Below are 17934 nucleotides of genomic sequence, written 5' to 3'. Positions count from 1 at the left end.
GAGGAATGGTCAAACACAGGCAGAAGATGCCAAACAGCCACCCATCCTCCACTCTCACCCTCGTCGACTTTAACCTTGCTCAACGCCTCAAATGGAGAGACACAATGGAGTCAAACATGGGCCACAAACTCCACTCCAAGCCTCACCCAACTCCTAGGCAGGAGGTAGAGGAGCCTGAAGTCCCACAGCTCCAAGTTCAGGAACAGCTGCTTCCCTTCAACCATTTGGTTCTTGAACCGGCAGCTTACGTAGCCCTGATCACCACAGTTTAACAACACCATGACCACTTCGATCTTTACACCAAAACTGATTTCCTTGTTCCAAATGTGCTTCCTTGTAAAAATTGTGTTTAAATAAACTTTTCTTGTGAATGCTGCTTAAATGATGCTCTATGTCTGCCTTTGCAAACGATCCTTTCAAGCAGAAACCAAGCAGAATTCTTGCAAGTTGTACCAAAAATATTACTGGGAATTATAGTTCTCAAACATTAATTTTATATTTTTAGTAGCATGGAATTGTGCAAGCGTGACCTACAATTCTAAACCTGCCCCCACCAAATGATATCTCCTTGAAATGAGATGCGATGGACCTGATCAGCCATTTAATTAATTAATTTAGTTAGCGATTCAGGATGTAGTAGGCCCTTCCAGCCCATCTGACCCTTCTGCCTCATGGACATCAATATCCACCCACTACACGCTCACAACATGACCTCTTGCGCTCTCCCCACAGTCGTTATTTAAAATGCCCCAAGCCCATGTCTCACGGGTGTGGGTTCAACATATGGTTGCTGGAAAGTGTGCAACAGAGTCAGGGGTGATGCTACACTTTTTATTCTAGCTGGAAGAGAGTCTGCGCAAATGGCCAGAAAGCTTGGGACACAAGCGTCTCCTAAGCAACCAATGCACAGCTATCTGAAGCAGCGGCATCCAGCTGTACACATTAAATGGCAATTAATATGAATCGATGGCCGAACCAAGCCACCTAGTTCGAATCTCTTGACCTAGGTGAAGTTGGTAATTTGTCCCAACCCCCCAACCTCACCTTCTCTCCTTTTCCATTCCTGATTCTGGCTCCCCTCTTAGCCCTTCTCTTCTGCTCACCTGCTTATCACCTGCCTCTGGTACCCCTCCTCCTTCCCTTTCCCCCATCATCAACTCTCCTATCCTATCAGATTCCTTCTTATTCAGACGTATACCTCTTCCACCTATCACCTCCCAGCTTTTTACTTCATTCCTCTCTCTACCACCCACCTACCTTCCCCCTCACCTGGCTTCACCTATCACCTGCCAGTTTGTACTTCTGCCCCCTTCCCCCCACCTTCTTATTTTGGTTTATTCCGGTCCCGATGAAGGGTCTCAGCCCAAAACAGTGACTGTTCATTCCTCTCCATAAATAATGCCTGCTCTGCGGTATTTACCCAGCATTTTGTTGTGTTCCTCAAGATTTCCAACATCTGCAGAATCTCATGTGTATATGTCGAGTCTCAATAGGTTTACAAAAGTCAGCTGACCAACCTTTTCTCTCAACCTCAAAGAATATTTTTAAAACATTAAACTATAAGCAAACTGCACAGGGAGTTTCTCAAAAAAGAAAATGCTTATTAAAATTTTAATTACAGCCCTTCGTTAAACCTTCATTCCTTCAGACATTAACCTGACATTGCTCAGATTAATGCAGGACCGCCTGCTAGCTGTTTCGACCTTTCAAATTAAGTCTTGCACCATTTAAGGTTTCTCTTCTATGTTAAACATCTTCTATGTTTAACATCTTCTATGTTAAAAATTAACTTTGGGATGTAAGATTTACCTTCAAGGTCCAAATAAGCTGAGCTTAAGTATGGGTGAGTCCTTTAACACTGCGAGTCAATTTTATGGTGATGAAGTCTTTCTCGAGATCCAGTGCAAGTAAATTATGGAAGGCCAGATACAAGATCAATAACTGGATCTGCTCAATGTTCAACTCTTTAACATTATCAGCAAACAAATTCCTTCTGAGCTAATTGGTAAAGCATCATTCGGTAAGATGGCGGCACACTCGGACGCAGAGGCCTCTCATGGGCCAACCAAAGGTGCTTTTATTTTAAAAAACGCCTTTTTTTACGATCACAAGACAACGTTGGACTCCAAGAACTCTGGGTACTGCAGGTCAACCCCATCAGTAAGCTGCTCATTTGTGGAGGAGCTGAACTTGGTGCAGACCGTGTTGCCGCCTGGTATGGTAGGCATCAAAGGGTTCGGAGTTGGTGTGCAAAGATGACAGACAGTGTAACTGTGGGTGATTGTCTTGGATGTTTCTCTTGCGATCCTGAGACCCTGTTGGTCATCGATAACGTAAGATGCCACAGGGCTGTTTCCCTTGCTTGGTCGTGACGCGACATGCAGCAGGGGAGCTGAGTGGCATTGGTTGTAGTTGGAGCTAGGCCTCAAGCCAGGGGCTTTCCTGCTGCTGCAGCCCAGGAGAGGAGACGCTAGAGGCAGTGTCGCATAGCATCCATGCTCAACTGGGGACTGGCCTCTCCCATCAGTGCTGACCTCAAGTGTTTGATTGGTTGAACGACAAGCTGTATTGTGTGTGCGCGTGTTTGTCTACGGACTCCGGGGAAATGCACCATCAATTTGAGGGGCATGTCATTCAGGGACTTGGGTTATACAGATTGGTTTTCTGCATGACTGTATATGTGATCACTATCTTGAATATGCTGTGCGCCTTGCGCTGTGCACGCTTTGCACCTTGGCCCCAGAGGAATGGTGTTTCGTTTAACTATATATGGCTGAATGATAATTAAATCTGAATTTGATTTGATTTGAATTGTATTTGATCCTGAATGGTGGCGAAGGCCATTTGTTCAGGTCCTGGCAGAAATCAGTAGAACACTACAGCACAGAAACATGCCCTTCAGCCCATCTAGTCTGTGCTGAACTATTATTCTGGCTGGTCCCATCACCTTGCACCTAGACTAGAACCCTCCAAACCCTCCCATCCATGTACTTATCCAAAACTTCTCTTAAAAGCTGATATCGAACCTGCAGCCCCTGCTTCCACTGGCAGCCAGTTCCACAGTCTAACCACCTTCCGAGTGAAGAAGCTCCCCCTCAGATGTTTCACCTTCCAACCATGACCTCTGGTTCTAATTTCACCCAACCTCAGTGGAAAAAGCCTCCTTGTATTTTCCCTATCTGTACCCTCACAATTTTATATATCTCTATCAAATCTGCCCATATTTTTGTACTCTCTGGGGAATAACATCCAAACCTATTCAACTTATCCCTATAAATCTGATTCGCAGTTTCCGGCAACATCCTTGTAAACTTTCTCGGTACCCTTTTGGTCCACCAAAGGTTTTATGTAAATGGTGCTTCATTATCAAAAGCAACACCCTTACAGATGAAAGCAAATGGCATGGGTAGATGCTCTGAATTGTATCCGCAATGGTAGAAACATGCTCAGGCCTTTGACTCCAGCAGTCAATAGCAGATGCTTCCCCTTCACTATTTTAGTTATCTATCTATCAGGGCCGGCGAGACAGAGATACGTCTCTACCCAAGGAGATGCAAGGTGCTCCTTCCCTCCACTAGCCTGCAGGTCACCCTCAGGCAAGGTGTAGCACCTGCTTAGCACACCCTCCCCCACCCCCCACCAGTCAGGGTCATGTGAAGCCATGGGAGCAGCCGGTGCATATCACAACTCCTGGTTATGCAAACACTGACACCAGGCAGACAATCTCTGAAGAGTATTGATCATGGCTGGGGTCACCCGTCTTGTAAAGACACTGAATGGCAAACCAGTTCTGGAGAGAAAATTACCAAGAATTATCATGGCCATGAACCGTGATCACCCACATCATTCAACACAGCACCTATCTATCCGTCTGTTACAAGGATTACCCCTTAGTAGTAATGATCAGAGAGGCACAGAGAGAATCTGCATTTATTGACAAGTACCTCCATTGTCTCAACTAAAAAGTATATGGGTTCACTAACTATGTTCATTTCCACTAGGTGTAACTGACCCTCCATGAACAGGGAAAGAATAAAAAAAGTGATGCCCAGGAAATAAGTCTACACTGGTCAGGTGTTCCTCGTGGTCCCAATATGATCTCCACGTGTCCAACGTGGTGTCCTCCACATCCGTGCTGGTTGGGCCCTGGAAAGTTGTCGCTGCCTCAGCTTCCAAAATCTTTCATTCTTATTCATTCCCCGATCAGATTGGTCGCTGATGTTTCAATTTCATTGGCTCAAGATCACCTGACTGACCTGTGTCAGTTCTCATTGGAAGTAAACACAAGGAAATCTGCAGATGCTGGAAATTCAAGCAACACACACAAAATGCTGGTGGAACGCAGCAGGCCAGGCAGCATCTACAGGGAGAAGCGCTGTCAATGTTTCAGGCCGAGACCCTTCGTCAGGACTAACTGAACTTACCATCTTTCCTTTCAGTTAGTCCTGACGAAGGGTCTCAGTCCGAAACATCGACAGCGCTTCTCCCTATAGATGCTGCCTGGCCTGCTGTGTTCCACCAACATTCTGTGTGAGTTGCTCATTGGAAGTAGCCCATATTGTTTTATGCCCTTTGCCTGCAACCTCAGGCCTTAGGTGATGACTTTTGTTCTTTTCAGCTCTGACTGGTTCAAACCAGTCAAACTGGCTCAGCCAGACACTGGGCCCAGATAACAAGTTTACTTCTGCAAACCTGCCATTTTACACCATAAACTGGTCCTGACCTCAGTTTTAGCAGATCATTAGCAGAAACTCCTCATGTCCACGTTCAATTGCTCTGATTAAATTATCCCAGAGGAAGAATCAATTCAGAAGTTCACAAAATGGCAGCTGCAAGGACAATCTCACAAAATGGTCAAATCCCTTCCCGTTCACTGATTGTAGTTCTTTCTGACCAACGTATCTATCTATTTACTTATTTATAAATACTGCATGGAACAGGCCCTCCCGGCCCAACTAGAACCAGGAACTTAACTATAACTATAACCTAATCTCATGACAAGTTACAATGACCAAATAACCTACTAACCGGTCCACCTTTGGACCGCGGGAGGAAACTGGAGCACCTGGAGGAAACCCATGTGCTCACGGGAAGGATGAACAAACTTCTTGCAGAGAACACTGGGACTGAACTCTCAACTCCCAACGCCCTGAGCTGTAATAGCTTCACGCTAACCACCATATGCTACAGTGGTGCACATTCATCTTCAACTGTAAACAAAAAGAAGCCAAGTACTGGGTAACGATCTCCAAAATCAGTCTCTGTAATTATTTGGTTTTACCATAGATTGTGAAGCAAATGACATATAATCTTAAAGTATTATATTATAGAAAATAACTATGTTGTGAAAGCATAACAATCTTGCTCACCACTCCTCCGAAATATTTCCCCACGTTGAAATCGTTGAGACTCTGAAGTTCCAAGTAGGCTGCTCCGATTTCTTTTGATAGTTCCAACCCCTCATAGAAAGGCACGCAGCTCCCTTTATCGGATGCACACAGTGGACATGAACAAGCTGGACTCTCTTCTGTTGAGAAGTTCAAAATTCCATGAATTTCATTTAAAAATATTGCTCTAAGTGTTATATAAATTCCAAAAATAAATAATGTCACGTCAGATACATTTACTGTAATTTACATCTCTGCAGGCAACTCAACCTTTATTATATGACAACTTCAGTAGATTTATAGAGCATCTTATCAATTCTGTCACAGCACTTCACTTCAATTATTTAAGTGCACAGTAAAATCTAGCAAGTAGCAAGAAGGTGAAAAAATAAATAATCTGATCTTGCAAATGTTAACTGAGTGACAAGTGTTAATCAGAATTACGAGCAGAATCTCTCACCCGCTGTGAGAAAAATTTGAGAATCATTTCCACCGATTGATAGACAGTTGAGACTCACATAAACTTCACAGATTCACAAGCTGGTTACAGACTGGAGAGGGGCCAATTTATGTGTACCCCACTAATCCCACTCCCCAACTGCATCCTCATAACCTCACAAATCCTTTCCTTTCAGATATCTATCCAACTCCCATTTGAACACTGTGTTGTTCTTCGTCCTTCACTAATTGAAGCACTGAATTCCAAATTACAACAATTCATTGGGTTTAAAAATAAATTTTACTTGTATCACATTTAGCTCTTTAGTCAATTACCTTCATCGGATGTCCAAGGTTCGTGACCCTTCCCTCTGCTCCCCTGGGCAATGGGAACTGTTCCTCCCTGTCTTTACCTTTCATTGATCTAACTGCTTTCGAACCTTGTTATCATGTGATTCCGATCAATGTCATTATTTAATGTTGTGATGTCACATGTGAGTAAGCACAAAGCATTGGAGTGAGCTTCCAAGATCTGAGACACTTTGAAATTGGAGACTGAGGATCAAATTTGTTTACTTAGTTCTGTGGAAAGACAGCAAGCAGGTTTGTTCAAAGGGCTTTACAACGGTATGATTTCTGACAGTGATTTCATACTTAATTTTTACAAAAAAATAAAAGGATGTGTTCAACACATTATGTAAGACACTTACTGCAAACCTTGGTGAAGGAAAAGGCACCTGGATGATGGAGAAATGGGGCGCCATGTGGGAGGGAAGGGTCAGATTGATCTTGGAGTGGGTTAAAAGGTCGTCACAACATTGTGAGCTGAAGGGCCTGCACTGTGCTGTCCTCTTCTATGTTCAATGATGTTAAATAAAATCAGAATCAGGTTTATTACCCCTGACATAGCATGTCATGACATTTGTTGTTTTGCAGCAACAGTACAGTACAATACATTAAAAAGTATATAAATTACAATAAGATATATATATGTATACATCTCTAGCAGAAGTATAAGGTGCTCCTTCTCTCCACAAGCCTACACCATTAGACAAGGTGTATCACCTACTTAGCCCCCTGCCCCATCAGATTCATGTGAAGACATGGAATCAGGTGATCGATGGTCACATGAGCAGCTGGTCCATATCACAAGTCCTGGTTATACGACCACTGATGCCAGGCAGGCAATCTCTGAAAAGTATCGACAATGGCCGGGGTCACCCATCTTGTAAAGACACTGCCCAGAAGAAGGCAATGGCAAACCACTTCAGTCGAAAAATTTGCCAAGGGCAATCATGGTCTCCATGATCACCCACATCATACAACGTGGTCCAGAGCCAACAACCTGTCTCTGAATGTGAACAAAACAAAAGAGATCGTTGTTGACTTTAGGAGAGCACGGAGAGACCACTCTCCGCTGAACATTGACGGCTCCTCCATTGAGATCGTTAAGAGCACCAAATCTCTTGGTGTTCACCTGGCGGAGAATCTCACCTGGTCCCTCAACACCAGCTCCGTAGCCAAGAAAGCCCAGCAGCGTCTCTACTTTCTGCGAAGGCTGAGAAAAGTCCATCTCCCACCCTCCAACCTCATCACATTCTACAGAGGTAGTATTGAGAGCATCTTGAGCAGCTGCATCACTGCCTGATTCGGGAATTGCACGGTCTCGGATCGCAAGACTCTGCAGCGGATAGTGAGATCAGCTGAGAAAATCATTGGGGTCCCTCTTCCCACCATTACAAATATTTACAGCACACGCTGCACCCGCAAATTGTGAAGGACCCCACATGCCCCTCGTACAAACTCTTCTCCCTCCTGCCATCTGGCAAAAGGTACTGAAGCATTCGGGCTCTCACGATCAGACTGTGCGACAGTTTCTTCCCCCAATCCACCAGATTCCTCAATACCCAGAGTCTAGACTGACATCTACATCATTTATTATTATATTGAAATTTGTCCTCTACTGTGCCTATTGTCTTGTTTATTAATTATTGTACTGTCCTGCACTGTTTTGTGCACTTTATGTAGTCCTGTAGTCGAGTGTAGTTTATGTGTTGTTTTACATAGTCTAGTGTAGCCTTATGTTGTCTCATATAGCCTAGTGTAGTTTTGTGTTGTTTCATGTAGTACCAGGGTCCTGGAGGAACATTGTTTCATTTTTTCTGTGTACTGTACCAGCAGTTTATGGTCGAAATGACAATAAAAAGTGACTTAACTTGATCACACATAATGATAATGAGGATATTTATATGCAAAAAGATAGCAGAAGTAGTGAGGTAGTGTACGTGGGCTGGTTCATTGTCCATTCAGAAATCTGATTGCAGAGGGAAAGAAGCTGTTCCTGAACCATTGAGTGTGAGACTTCAGGCTCCTGAACCTCCTCCCTGATGGTAACAATGAGCATGCTATGGGTGACGGGGGCCACTAATTATAGATGCCACAGTTTTGAGGCATTGCTATTTGAAGGAAGACTTCTGCCCATGATGGAGCTACCTGTGTTTGCAAACGTCTACGGCTTTTTCCGATCATGTGCAGTCACCCCAGATAGTGACGCAACTGGTTAGGACGCCTCTATTAGATCTCTTTATCACCTCTTCTGTTCCAAGAACAAGCCCAGCCTCTTCAATCTATCAACATAAATAAAGTTAGTCTTGAATTTATGCAATAGTGATTGACGTGCAGTGTGGGAGCATCAAGTTCAATTAAATAAATTCAGCTTAATTTTATTTAGACTATTAAATCAAATTATATTTGACAGAGGAATTTTGCTGTTAGTATACAGTACTTTGAACTGATAATATGCCAAGAGTTTGTCATCTGAAAGAATGCAGCGAGTCAGAGTATTTTATAATTATTTACTTATTCATCAGGATCTGGGCACCTAGTTCAGGTTTAATTGTCATTCAACCATACACATGTACACAGCTAAATTGGGTCAAAGGTGCAAAGCACAGTTCATAGCGTCACAGATTAATATCAACACAAGTCCCTGAGTGGAGTGGCCATAAGAGTGATGATGCACGCGATGTCATTCTGAAGCCACGTTTCTGCAAGAACAAGCAGGCAGCAGTTCCTCATCTCGCGCTGAGTCAGCCACAGATGAAGGTAATCCAGCAATGTCTTCCAGGGAGCGAGCACTGGAGAGCAGCACCAACGGGTGAGCCGGCCTACAGGGCCCAGCCCCAAGTCCTGCACAGATTCCTGGCGCCTCTGTTCTCTTCCACACCGCCCCTGCACCTCCTTCCCTGGGTGGCTGATCACTGGCCAGGCCAGCATTTATTACCCCTCCATAAATGCCCTCAAGAAGGTGGCGGTGAACCACAGCATTTAAACCGCCGCAGTCCTTCTGGTGATGGTTCTCCTATTACGCTTTTGTAGAGGGAATGCCAGCACTTATGTCATATGGCAATAACGGAGTAATATAATATTTCCACACCAGGACTGTGGCCGCTGTGTGGCAATGCTCCCAGGTGCCTGAAACCCTTGTGCTTTGTTAGCCAGAAGGCACTGCAGTCTACAAATTAGTGGATTTGGATAAATCAAGGACAGGGTGAGCAGCAAAACTATTTGTCTTTGTTCCCCCCCCCCCCCCCATCTGGTGAACTCTGAGTTAATTCTTGCTCTCAGATAACCGAATCAGAGCAATTGAATGTGGACTCAAGGAGCTTCAGGTCATCACCTGCTAAACCCAAGACCATTCTCAGGCAAGACTTACTGCACAGGTGATCTGTCATCTTGTTAGGCTCCATGTCTGGATCGCCTAGTTTTGACTGGTTTGTCCAGTCAGAGCTGAAAAAAAACAAGGCTGGGTGGCAGAAGCCATGAAACAACATTGGTTGTAGCCCTGGACTAGAGCCAGTAAGAAGATGACCCAGGTAGGTCAGGTGATCTTGAGCCAATGGGATGGAGATCCATCAGTTCAACTGATAAGGAACATTAGAAGAGTCAGGAACAGTGATGAGTCCTCAGCAACCAGAGACAACCATCATGGATGAAGAGGACCCCACGGACACATGGAAATGGGGACGACAAGGAATGCCTGGCCAGTATAGACTCCTTTCCCAGGTATTACCTTTTCTCTTCATTGACTGTTCATGGAGGGTCAACGAATTCCAGCAGGGGTGCACACAGCTAGTTAGTCTGTGAACCCATGTGCTCTTTAATTGAAGCAATAAAGGTTACTTCTCAGATTCTCTCTGATCATTGTTACTAAGGGGTAGTCTCTTATACCTTCTTGGCGGTAAAGATCATGGGGTTGAGAGGCATTGCCAAACTAATCTACGTGAGCAGCTGTAGTCAGTGTACATTACCAGTGGCAGAGTAAGCGTATTCTCCTGAGTGCCAGTTGTGGAGGACTATCCACAGTAATGGCACTAAATATTAAAGGTAGCTGGTCAGACTCTTTCCCGCTGAAGATGATCACTGCCTGATGACCGTTTCAGATCGAATGTGAAAATGTGCAAGTGCGCATGCGGCAGATTGATCGTGTGGTGAATCGACTGGGCCTCCTACGCACGTAGGGCTCGCTCCTTTGGCACAGGCTTCTAAGTCCACATGCTTTTTCTCTCCAGTAGGTCCAGGTCAGTCCTCCCGCACTGTAAACAGGTCTGGTTCGTTCTTTCTGCGCTCTGAGCTGCCCAGCATGTAATAACTCAGTAAAAACATTCTTGCTCTGTTAAATAACAACTGGTATTTGAAAAAGTTACTAATCAACCCTTGTCTAAATATTGCCTGGGTCTTGTTACAGACAGGTATACACTGCTTCATTGCTGAGAGATTATCAGCGGAATTCCCACTTCTGATCTTATGCTACTGGGTAAGTCATTAATGAAATAGCTGAAAGTGGATGGGCCTAGGTCATTGACCTCACAAAATCCAATGGTAATTTTTAAAATGTTTTTATATTTCGAGATACAATGTGGAGCAGGTCCTTCCAGATCAATGAGCCAAACTGCCCAGCAACTCACTTTTTTAACCCTAGTCTAATCATTGTTATATCTGTGGTTTAGATCAGATTCCACTTTATTGTCGTTGTGCTGAGTACAGATACAAAGCCAAATGAAAAGCAGTTAACATCTAACCAGAAATGCAAAGAATAGTGTTATTTACAAAAGAACTGCGAATAAAAGGTAAGTGCTACAGCACACAAATATAAAAGTACTGAGACAGTACAATATGGGTGCAATACTGCTTAGCGCTGTGATGGGAGGTTCAGCAGGGTCACAGCCTCAGGGAAGAATCTCTTCCTGTGCCTGCTGGTGTGGGAGCGGAGGCTCCTGTGGTGCCTACCGGATGGGAACAGAGTAAAAAGTCCATGGCTAGGGTGAGATGCACCCTTGATAATGCTTTTCACCCTGCCCAGGCAGTGTTTATGGTAGATGTTCTCAATGGTGGGCAATTGGGTGCCGATAATCCGCTGGGCAGTTTTCACCACCTGCTGGAGTGCTTTGCGGTCCGATACAGGACAATTACCATACCACACTGAGATGCAGTTGGTGAGTATGCTCTCAATGGTACAGCGGTAAAAGTCCGTCAGTATCCTGGGACAGAGGTGAGCTTTCTTGATGCTCCGCAGGAAATAAAGGCACTGTAGCACCTTTTTGATCAGGATGGAGGAAACAGGACCAAACCTATGTGTTCACGGGGTGGCGGGACACCAGACTGCATTCCGAACTCTAACGCCCTCTTGTAGTAGCATCGTGCTAACTGCTATGCTACCGTGGCGTCCCACGGTGCGAGATGGTTGATCACTTCAGTAACAGGAGAGTCCTCTGCCAGCCGAGCAATGGTCGCTGGACAAGCATCGTGTAGGGGTAGGAGGGCAGTTGTCAAGCCAAAGACCAGCAGCACACAAAACTAATTGGTTCACGTTTCCATCTTGATTGCCTTGATCAGATGAATAAATATGACCTGGCATACAGAATCAATGTAATCTTGCCGATATTGTTGTGCTTGTTCAGGAATACTGAAACGATCAACAATTGAGCAAAAGTAAGTTGAAAGCTTAAACACAAGAGATCCTGCAGATGCTGAAAACCTGGAGTAACACACACACACACACACACACACACACACACACACACACACACACACACACACACACACACACACACACACACACACACACACACACACACACACACACACACACACACACACACACACACACACACACACACACACACACCTGGAGGAACTCAGCAAGTCAGGCAGCATCTATGGGAGAGGGTAAGCAGTCGATTTTTTGGGAGTGGAAAGGGGATCGAAGTCAGAATAAGAAGGTGGTGGGGGAGGCGGGGGAAGGAGTGAAAGGTGATAGGTCAGACCAGGAGTTGGGGATGGTGGGTGGGTGGGTGAGGGAGGGGAGGTGAAGTGTGAAACTGGGAGGTGATAAGTGTAACAGGTAAAGGACTGAAGAAGGAGGAATCTGGTAGGAAAAGAGAGTGGACTGTGGGAAGAAAGGGAAAGGGGGGGGCACCAGAGGGAGGTAATGGGCATGTGAGGAGAAGGGAAGGGCTAAAAGGGGGGGAGACAGAACGTGGAATGGTAAAAAGAGAAAGTGGAGGGATGTACTGAGCCAAGTACCACCTAACATCGTTCCTTTTGGTCCTATGACATTGAAAATGTCAAATTTGCTTGTGTCACGATCTGAATGGTGGACGAACGGGGTGTCATTGTGCAGTCAACCTAGGGGATGAATTGCCACCACAAAATGACTCAGCAATAGCAGACAATGACACACACACATCCTTCCTCTGCATCTAGTTTCTCTGGCTCACTGCCTCCCTTCCTCCGTGAGAAATATCAGCCTGAAATACGACAATGCTTACTGAGCACGGTCTCTGGAGATCTAATCTCGGAAAGTCACGGTCAAGTTCAGAGATGTAGAATTCTCCTGCTGCTGACAAATTCATCCTGGATTGGTATGTATCACACACTTCCCTCAGTAGCCACTTTATTAGGTACACCAGTAAATATCTAATCAGCCAATCATGAGGCAGCAAATCAATGCATAAAAGTACGCCGACATGGTCAAGAGGTTCAGTTATTGTTCAGACCAAACATCAGAATGGGGGAGAAATGTGATCTAAGTGACTTTGACCGTGGAGTGATTGTTGGTGTCAGACAGGGTGGTTTGAGTATCTCCTGGGATTCTCACGCACAACAGTCTCCAGAGCAGAGCTGCCTAACATTTTTATGCCATGGACCCTGACCGTTAACAGAGGGGTCCATGGACTGCTGGGAACCGCTGCTCTGGAGTTTACACAGAATGATTCGAAAAACATAAACATCCAGCGAGCAGCAGTTCTGTGGGCGGAAGCACCTTGTTAATGAGAGAGGTCGTAATATCCAGACTGGTTCAAGCTGACAGAAAAGCAACAGTAACTCAAGTAACCACGTGTTCCAACAGCGGTGTGCAGAAGAGCATCTGTGAATGCACAACATGTCGAACCTTGAAATGGATGGACTATAGTAACAGAAGACCAAACCGGGTTCCAGTCCTCCACCTAATAAAGTGGCCACTGAGAGAATAGGGCAGCATTATCTCCGCAATCAGTGGAATGAAATCTGGGACCAAAGCGTAAGTGCACAGAAGCTGCTGAATAGCATGAACATTTACTGCCCTGGAATCAAGGTGCTGCCGTCTGGGGGAATAAAACAGAGCCAAGGTCAGACACTTCGATCATTTCCCCCAAAATCATGCACTGAAAGGCTGATGCATGACAGAAACACGTCAGCTTGCCTTGTTGGGTGAACAGAGAGAAACCCCTTAGCAAGATGGCCAGTCATTGTGTTTAACCTAATAAACACGTTAATGGAATGGCATGGTAGCGCAGTGGTGAGCACAGCGCTTTACAGTACCAGTGACCCAGGTTCAATTCCCACTGCTGCCCATTAGGAGTTTGTACGTTCTCCCCGTGACTGTGTGGGTTTCCTCCAGGTGCTCCGGTTTCCTCCCACAGTCCATAGACAGTTAATTGGTCAATGAAATGGTCCCGTGATTTGGCAAGGGTTACGTCAGGAGTTGCTGGGTGGTGTGGCACGAAGGGCCGGAAAGGCCGACACCACACTCCATCTCAATAAATAAATAAATAATAATAATCACCGATAATTTCATGCACCAGAAAACTCCGCTATGGACAGTCCCAAGCCCGACAGTGAAAGGAGGCAAACATGAGGCTAGTAATCCTATCTCATAAAAACCCAGTGGTACAGAAACGCCAACGGAAACCCCAAAGACCTCGTGCCTGGGAGAGGAAGGATCTTCAAAGATCAGCTACATCTGGGGACAATTTGAGAGACTGGCCCAGTACGAGAACTCCGGCGAACTGCTGTTGGCGGTAGTAGTGACGGGCTTACGAAGAAGACGTTGTTAATATTCGAAAAATGTTCAATTGGGAGGATGTGGAGAAAAGGGGCTTCTGGGCATCATGCAGGAATGTGAATTTAAAGAGTTACATGGATCACGTCTCCTACAGTACTGTGCAAAAGTCTTAAGCACGTGTAAAGCTCTATGACTTTTTGCACAGTGTTGTATTCAATTAGCTCATGTACATCTTGGTCTTAAAGAGCCAGGTAGATTCATTGAGGGAACAGAAACAAAATACAAATTCAGGGACAATTTAAGAGAGACAAAGCTATATAAAAGGAAACACCTGTAGAATAAGAGAGGAAGCATTTCTGCACCTTTTGAAACAACTCAAAATAACATGATAATCCTTTTACAGTCAGAGGGAGAAATAAATCACTGGTAAAGTGAAATGAAATCAAAATGAAGCAGTGAGAGCTGATTTTGCAGCTAACAGACACAGCAAAGTACAGTTTGAAGTCTGGTGGAGGACTTTATACACAAAACGAAATCACCGAAACTTTACCACAGTATAGCTCTGTCAGCTCAGCAACCCCATCACATAAAAATCCAGAGCTACAGAAACACTTACAGAAGCTCCAAAGACCTCATTGCTGGGAGAAGAAGGATCTTCAAAGATGGGCTACACCGGGAGACAACATGTAAGACTGCTCAGGATAGAGGACGCTGGCAAGCTGCTGTTGGCAGCCCATGCCTCAGTAGGGGTGATAAGGCGTAAGTAGATAATTAATGCACTAGATGATACTAACCTGCAGTAGTTCATGGTATGCCTGCACTTCTTAAAGGGGAAGTGAGGACACAGTCAAATAAACACTGGAGCTTGAAGAATGATCTGGAGGCGGACACCCAGTTCTATTGCAGTCCCAGGTGATGCAGAGTTACCTGGAGAACGCTCCAGTATGCTTGAGGAACCAGGAAGCCATTGAAGGACAAAATATTGTGCCAATGTAGGAAAGGTACACTTGAGGTCATGTCCCAAGGACATGGCATCCTGCCTTCCACTGCCACCCTCCCTCAGTTCATGCTCTTCCGACACCTTGAGGAAACCATTACGACCAGAAGACATAGGAGCAGAATTAGGCTTTCAACCCATTGAGTCTGCTCTGCTATTTCATCATCCTCCTCAACATCATTCTCCTGACTTCCCCCCGTCTCTCCCGATCAAGAACCCATCAACCTCCGCCCTAAATATACCCATTAATGTGGCAACGGCACAGAATGTTGACCAGGTAATTCCCATCCATAAAAGACAAGATAAATCCAGCTAATGCCCATCCAATAGGACTACTCTCAACCATCTGTAAAGTGATGGAGGTCTGGACAATCTATGTACCCAGACTCCCTGTTGCTTTCCACTTGAAGAGACAGATCCGAATTCTATATTGTTATGTAAAGAGCATTTGAGATGCTTTTCATGCAGCAGTGAACTGCAAGCTCTGAGATATGACACAGATCAGTCATCATTGGCTGAAATAATCTAAATAGTAGAAAGCTCGAGGTGATAGCGACCTTCACTTCTACAGGCAGAGAAATCAGTCACAAAGCCTCATCTGCAGAATGTGACAGGTCTTCCATGCCCTTGCTTATGAAATCTTAGCCTCTGGATACATTACTGGTCCAGATGTACAGAAAGCAATCTGTACGTCTTCCCAGAAGGTGCAAGAAACTCATTAAAGTCTTGTCATGAAGACTTCCTAGGATGGTCTGAAAAAATGCATGCATGTGCCATAGGATTGAAGAATTTTTTTTCTCTATTCTGGGAGAACTGTTTGGAAGAAATATGTGGTCCTGGCTCTGTATTGTAAGAAAACAAGCTTTTAAGAATACTTTCCCGTGGGAAAGTCACGCTTAGTGACGAAGTTCTCAACTAAGAATACAGACACATTACATTTATATTCATCTCACCAGTTTCTGCAGACAAGTGCTTTTTTGTTTGAAGATGCTGGTAAATAGCTCACAAATGTCATATATTTCAAGCCTACATTAGCAATTTTGAAATAGGTCCACAATAAGAGAGTTAAGCTCATTCCTTAGCCTAAAGTATCTCTCACAAAAAGAAACAAGTTAGCAACAATTTCAGATGATAAGGTTTTCCTTGCATTGAAGTGCAGGGCCATTTTCCTCATGATCATCCCATACTGTTTGCCATCTTCATAAGCCTCTGGTGTTCAAGGGCAGAAGGCATACAATATCTCAATGTGGGACAATAATGCTGGCATTGTTATCGATAATCCGGCCACAGATCTTCATACAGAGCCTCTGCATCGTTTCCACCACCATCCATCCCCAGCATCGAGGACATCTTCAAAAGATGATGCCTCAAGAAGGCACCATCCATCAATAAGGGCCACCATCGCCTAGGGCATGCTCACTTCTCATTACTGCCATCAGGGAGATGTTACAGAAGCTCCAAGACACACAATCAATGTTTTAGGAACACCCCTTCCACTGTCAAATTTTTGAACACTCCCAAGAACCCGTGAACACTACTTCACGATTTTGCTCTCTTGTTGCACGACCAATTTTATTTCTTACTGTACCATCTCATTTTTTTTAATGTATTGCACTGTACTGCTACAACACAGCTAATTCCCTGGCATACATCAGAGATAATAATCCCGATTCTGATTCTACTTGTAATGCTAATACGATCTTGGCAATACAGCTGATTCACTGTCACTGTTAAGGGGAACTGCTGGTTTTTGTTTGTGGCGGTGTGCCGGTGGGAAGTTTCCAGACATTTTTTTTCTTTTCTACACATTGCAGATACGGAACTTCTTCAGTACTTTAATTGCCCATGCCAAATCAACAGGAAAGGGATACACGAAAAGCAAAGTCCACTGGAGGTGTGAGGCTGAAGCCGGCTGGCCTGGGTTGGGGGACAGCGGGTAGGAGGAAGGAATGGGTTGTTGGTTTGTCCCTTAGTGTGGCCAGTTTTCTTGTGTTCTCCGTTGCTCTGCCGAACACCGTGGGCCTGCTGCAATAGTGCTGGAATGTCTGGTGACACTTGGGGGCTGCCCCAGCACATTTTCAGGTGTATTGGTTGTTAGCGCAGACGGAGCACCTCACCGTATTGTACGTTTCGATACACACGTGATAAATACGCCTGAATCTGAATCTGCCAAAGATGATCTGCTGGAACTGACCCCACCCATGCCACGATAACATCGTGAAGCACTGGAATGAAAAGCCTCCATCAACCTTGTGCCTCAGAGTAGCTTGTTCCGCACAAATAGTTGAACACAACTTTACAAATTCCTTCCAGCTTCCGCACCATTTACTCAGGGATTTACATCCAAATGTTAGAATGAAAGAAACCTGGATACACAGGCAAAACAGCCAGGCATACTCATTAAAGTTCAAACTGAACAGGCCAGTTGGATATGGGCTCGGGTCAGTGATCAATGGGGAACCTTGCAAACACTTTGAGGAGTGGACAGCCAGACTCCCCCTCGCTACTTGTTGATCGTTCTTTCACAAACTTAGCATGCATATTTGTGCACGGATCTAGGAATACCAGGAGTCTGAGATCTAAAGATTCTTCTTCTAACAAAATACAAGTTGCTTACGTGTGTGATTTTGTAGAAAGTAAATGGACAGTCCTGTTGTAAAAGTCTTAGGCACGTACTGTGCCTATAAAAGGTATTCACCCCCCTCCCCCCTTGGAAGTTTTCATGTTTTATTGATTTACAACATTGAACCACACTGGATTTAATTTGGCTTTTCTGACACTGATCA

The 17934-nt window shown here is 44.8% G+C and overlaps 1 protein-coding gene across 3 annotated transcripts in view; it reads right to left on the bottom strand.

The window, feature by feature from the left end:
• The window catches only part of rhobtb3 (Rho related BTB domain containing 3), a 99205-nt gene that overhangs the window by 56026 nt on the left and 25245 nt on the right, over positions 1–17934 (bottom strand). For 2 of the 3 annotated variants that reach the window (XM_073067535.1, XM_073067554.1), the window contains exon 4: positions 5370–5527. In XM_073067535.1, the coding sequence (XP_072923636.1) occupies positions 5370–5527 (158 nt within the window). The remainder of the gene's footprint in view (positions 1–5369; positions 5528–17934) is intronic. The other variant, XM_073067545.1, reaches the window with a different exon arrangement.

This window comes from Hemitrygon akajei, chromosome 2 (assembly GCF_048418815.1).
Source record: "Hemitrygon akajei chromosome 2, sHemAka1.3, whole genome shotgun sequence".
NCBI classification, from domain to species: domain Eukaryota; kingdom Metazoa; phylum Chordata; class Chondrichthyes; order Myliobatiformes; family Dasyatidae; genus Hemitrygon; species Hemitrygon akajei.
This window is presented reverse-complemented; position numbering and strand designations above follow the sequence as displayed.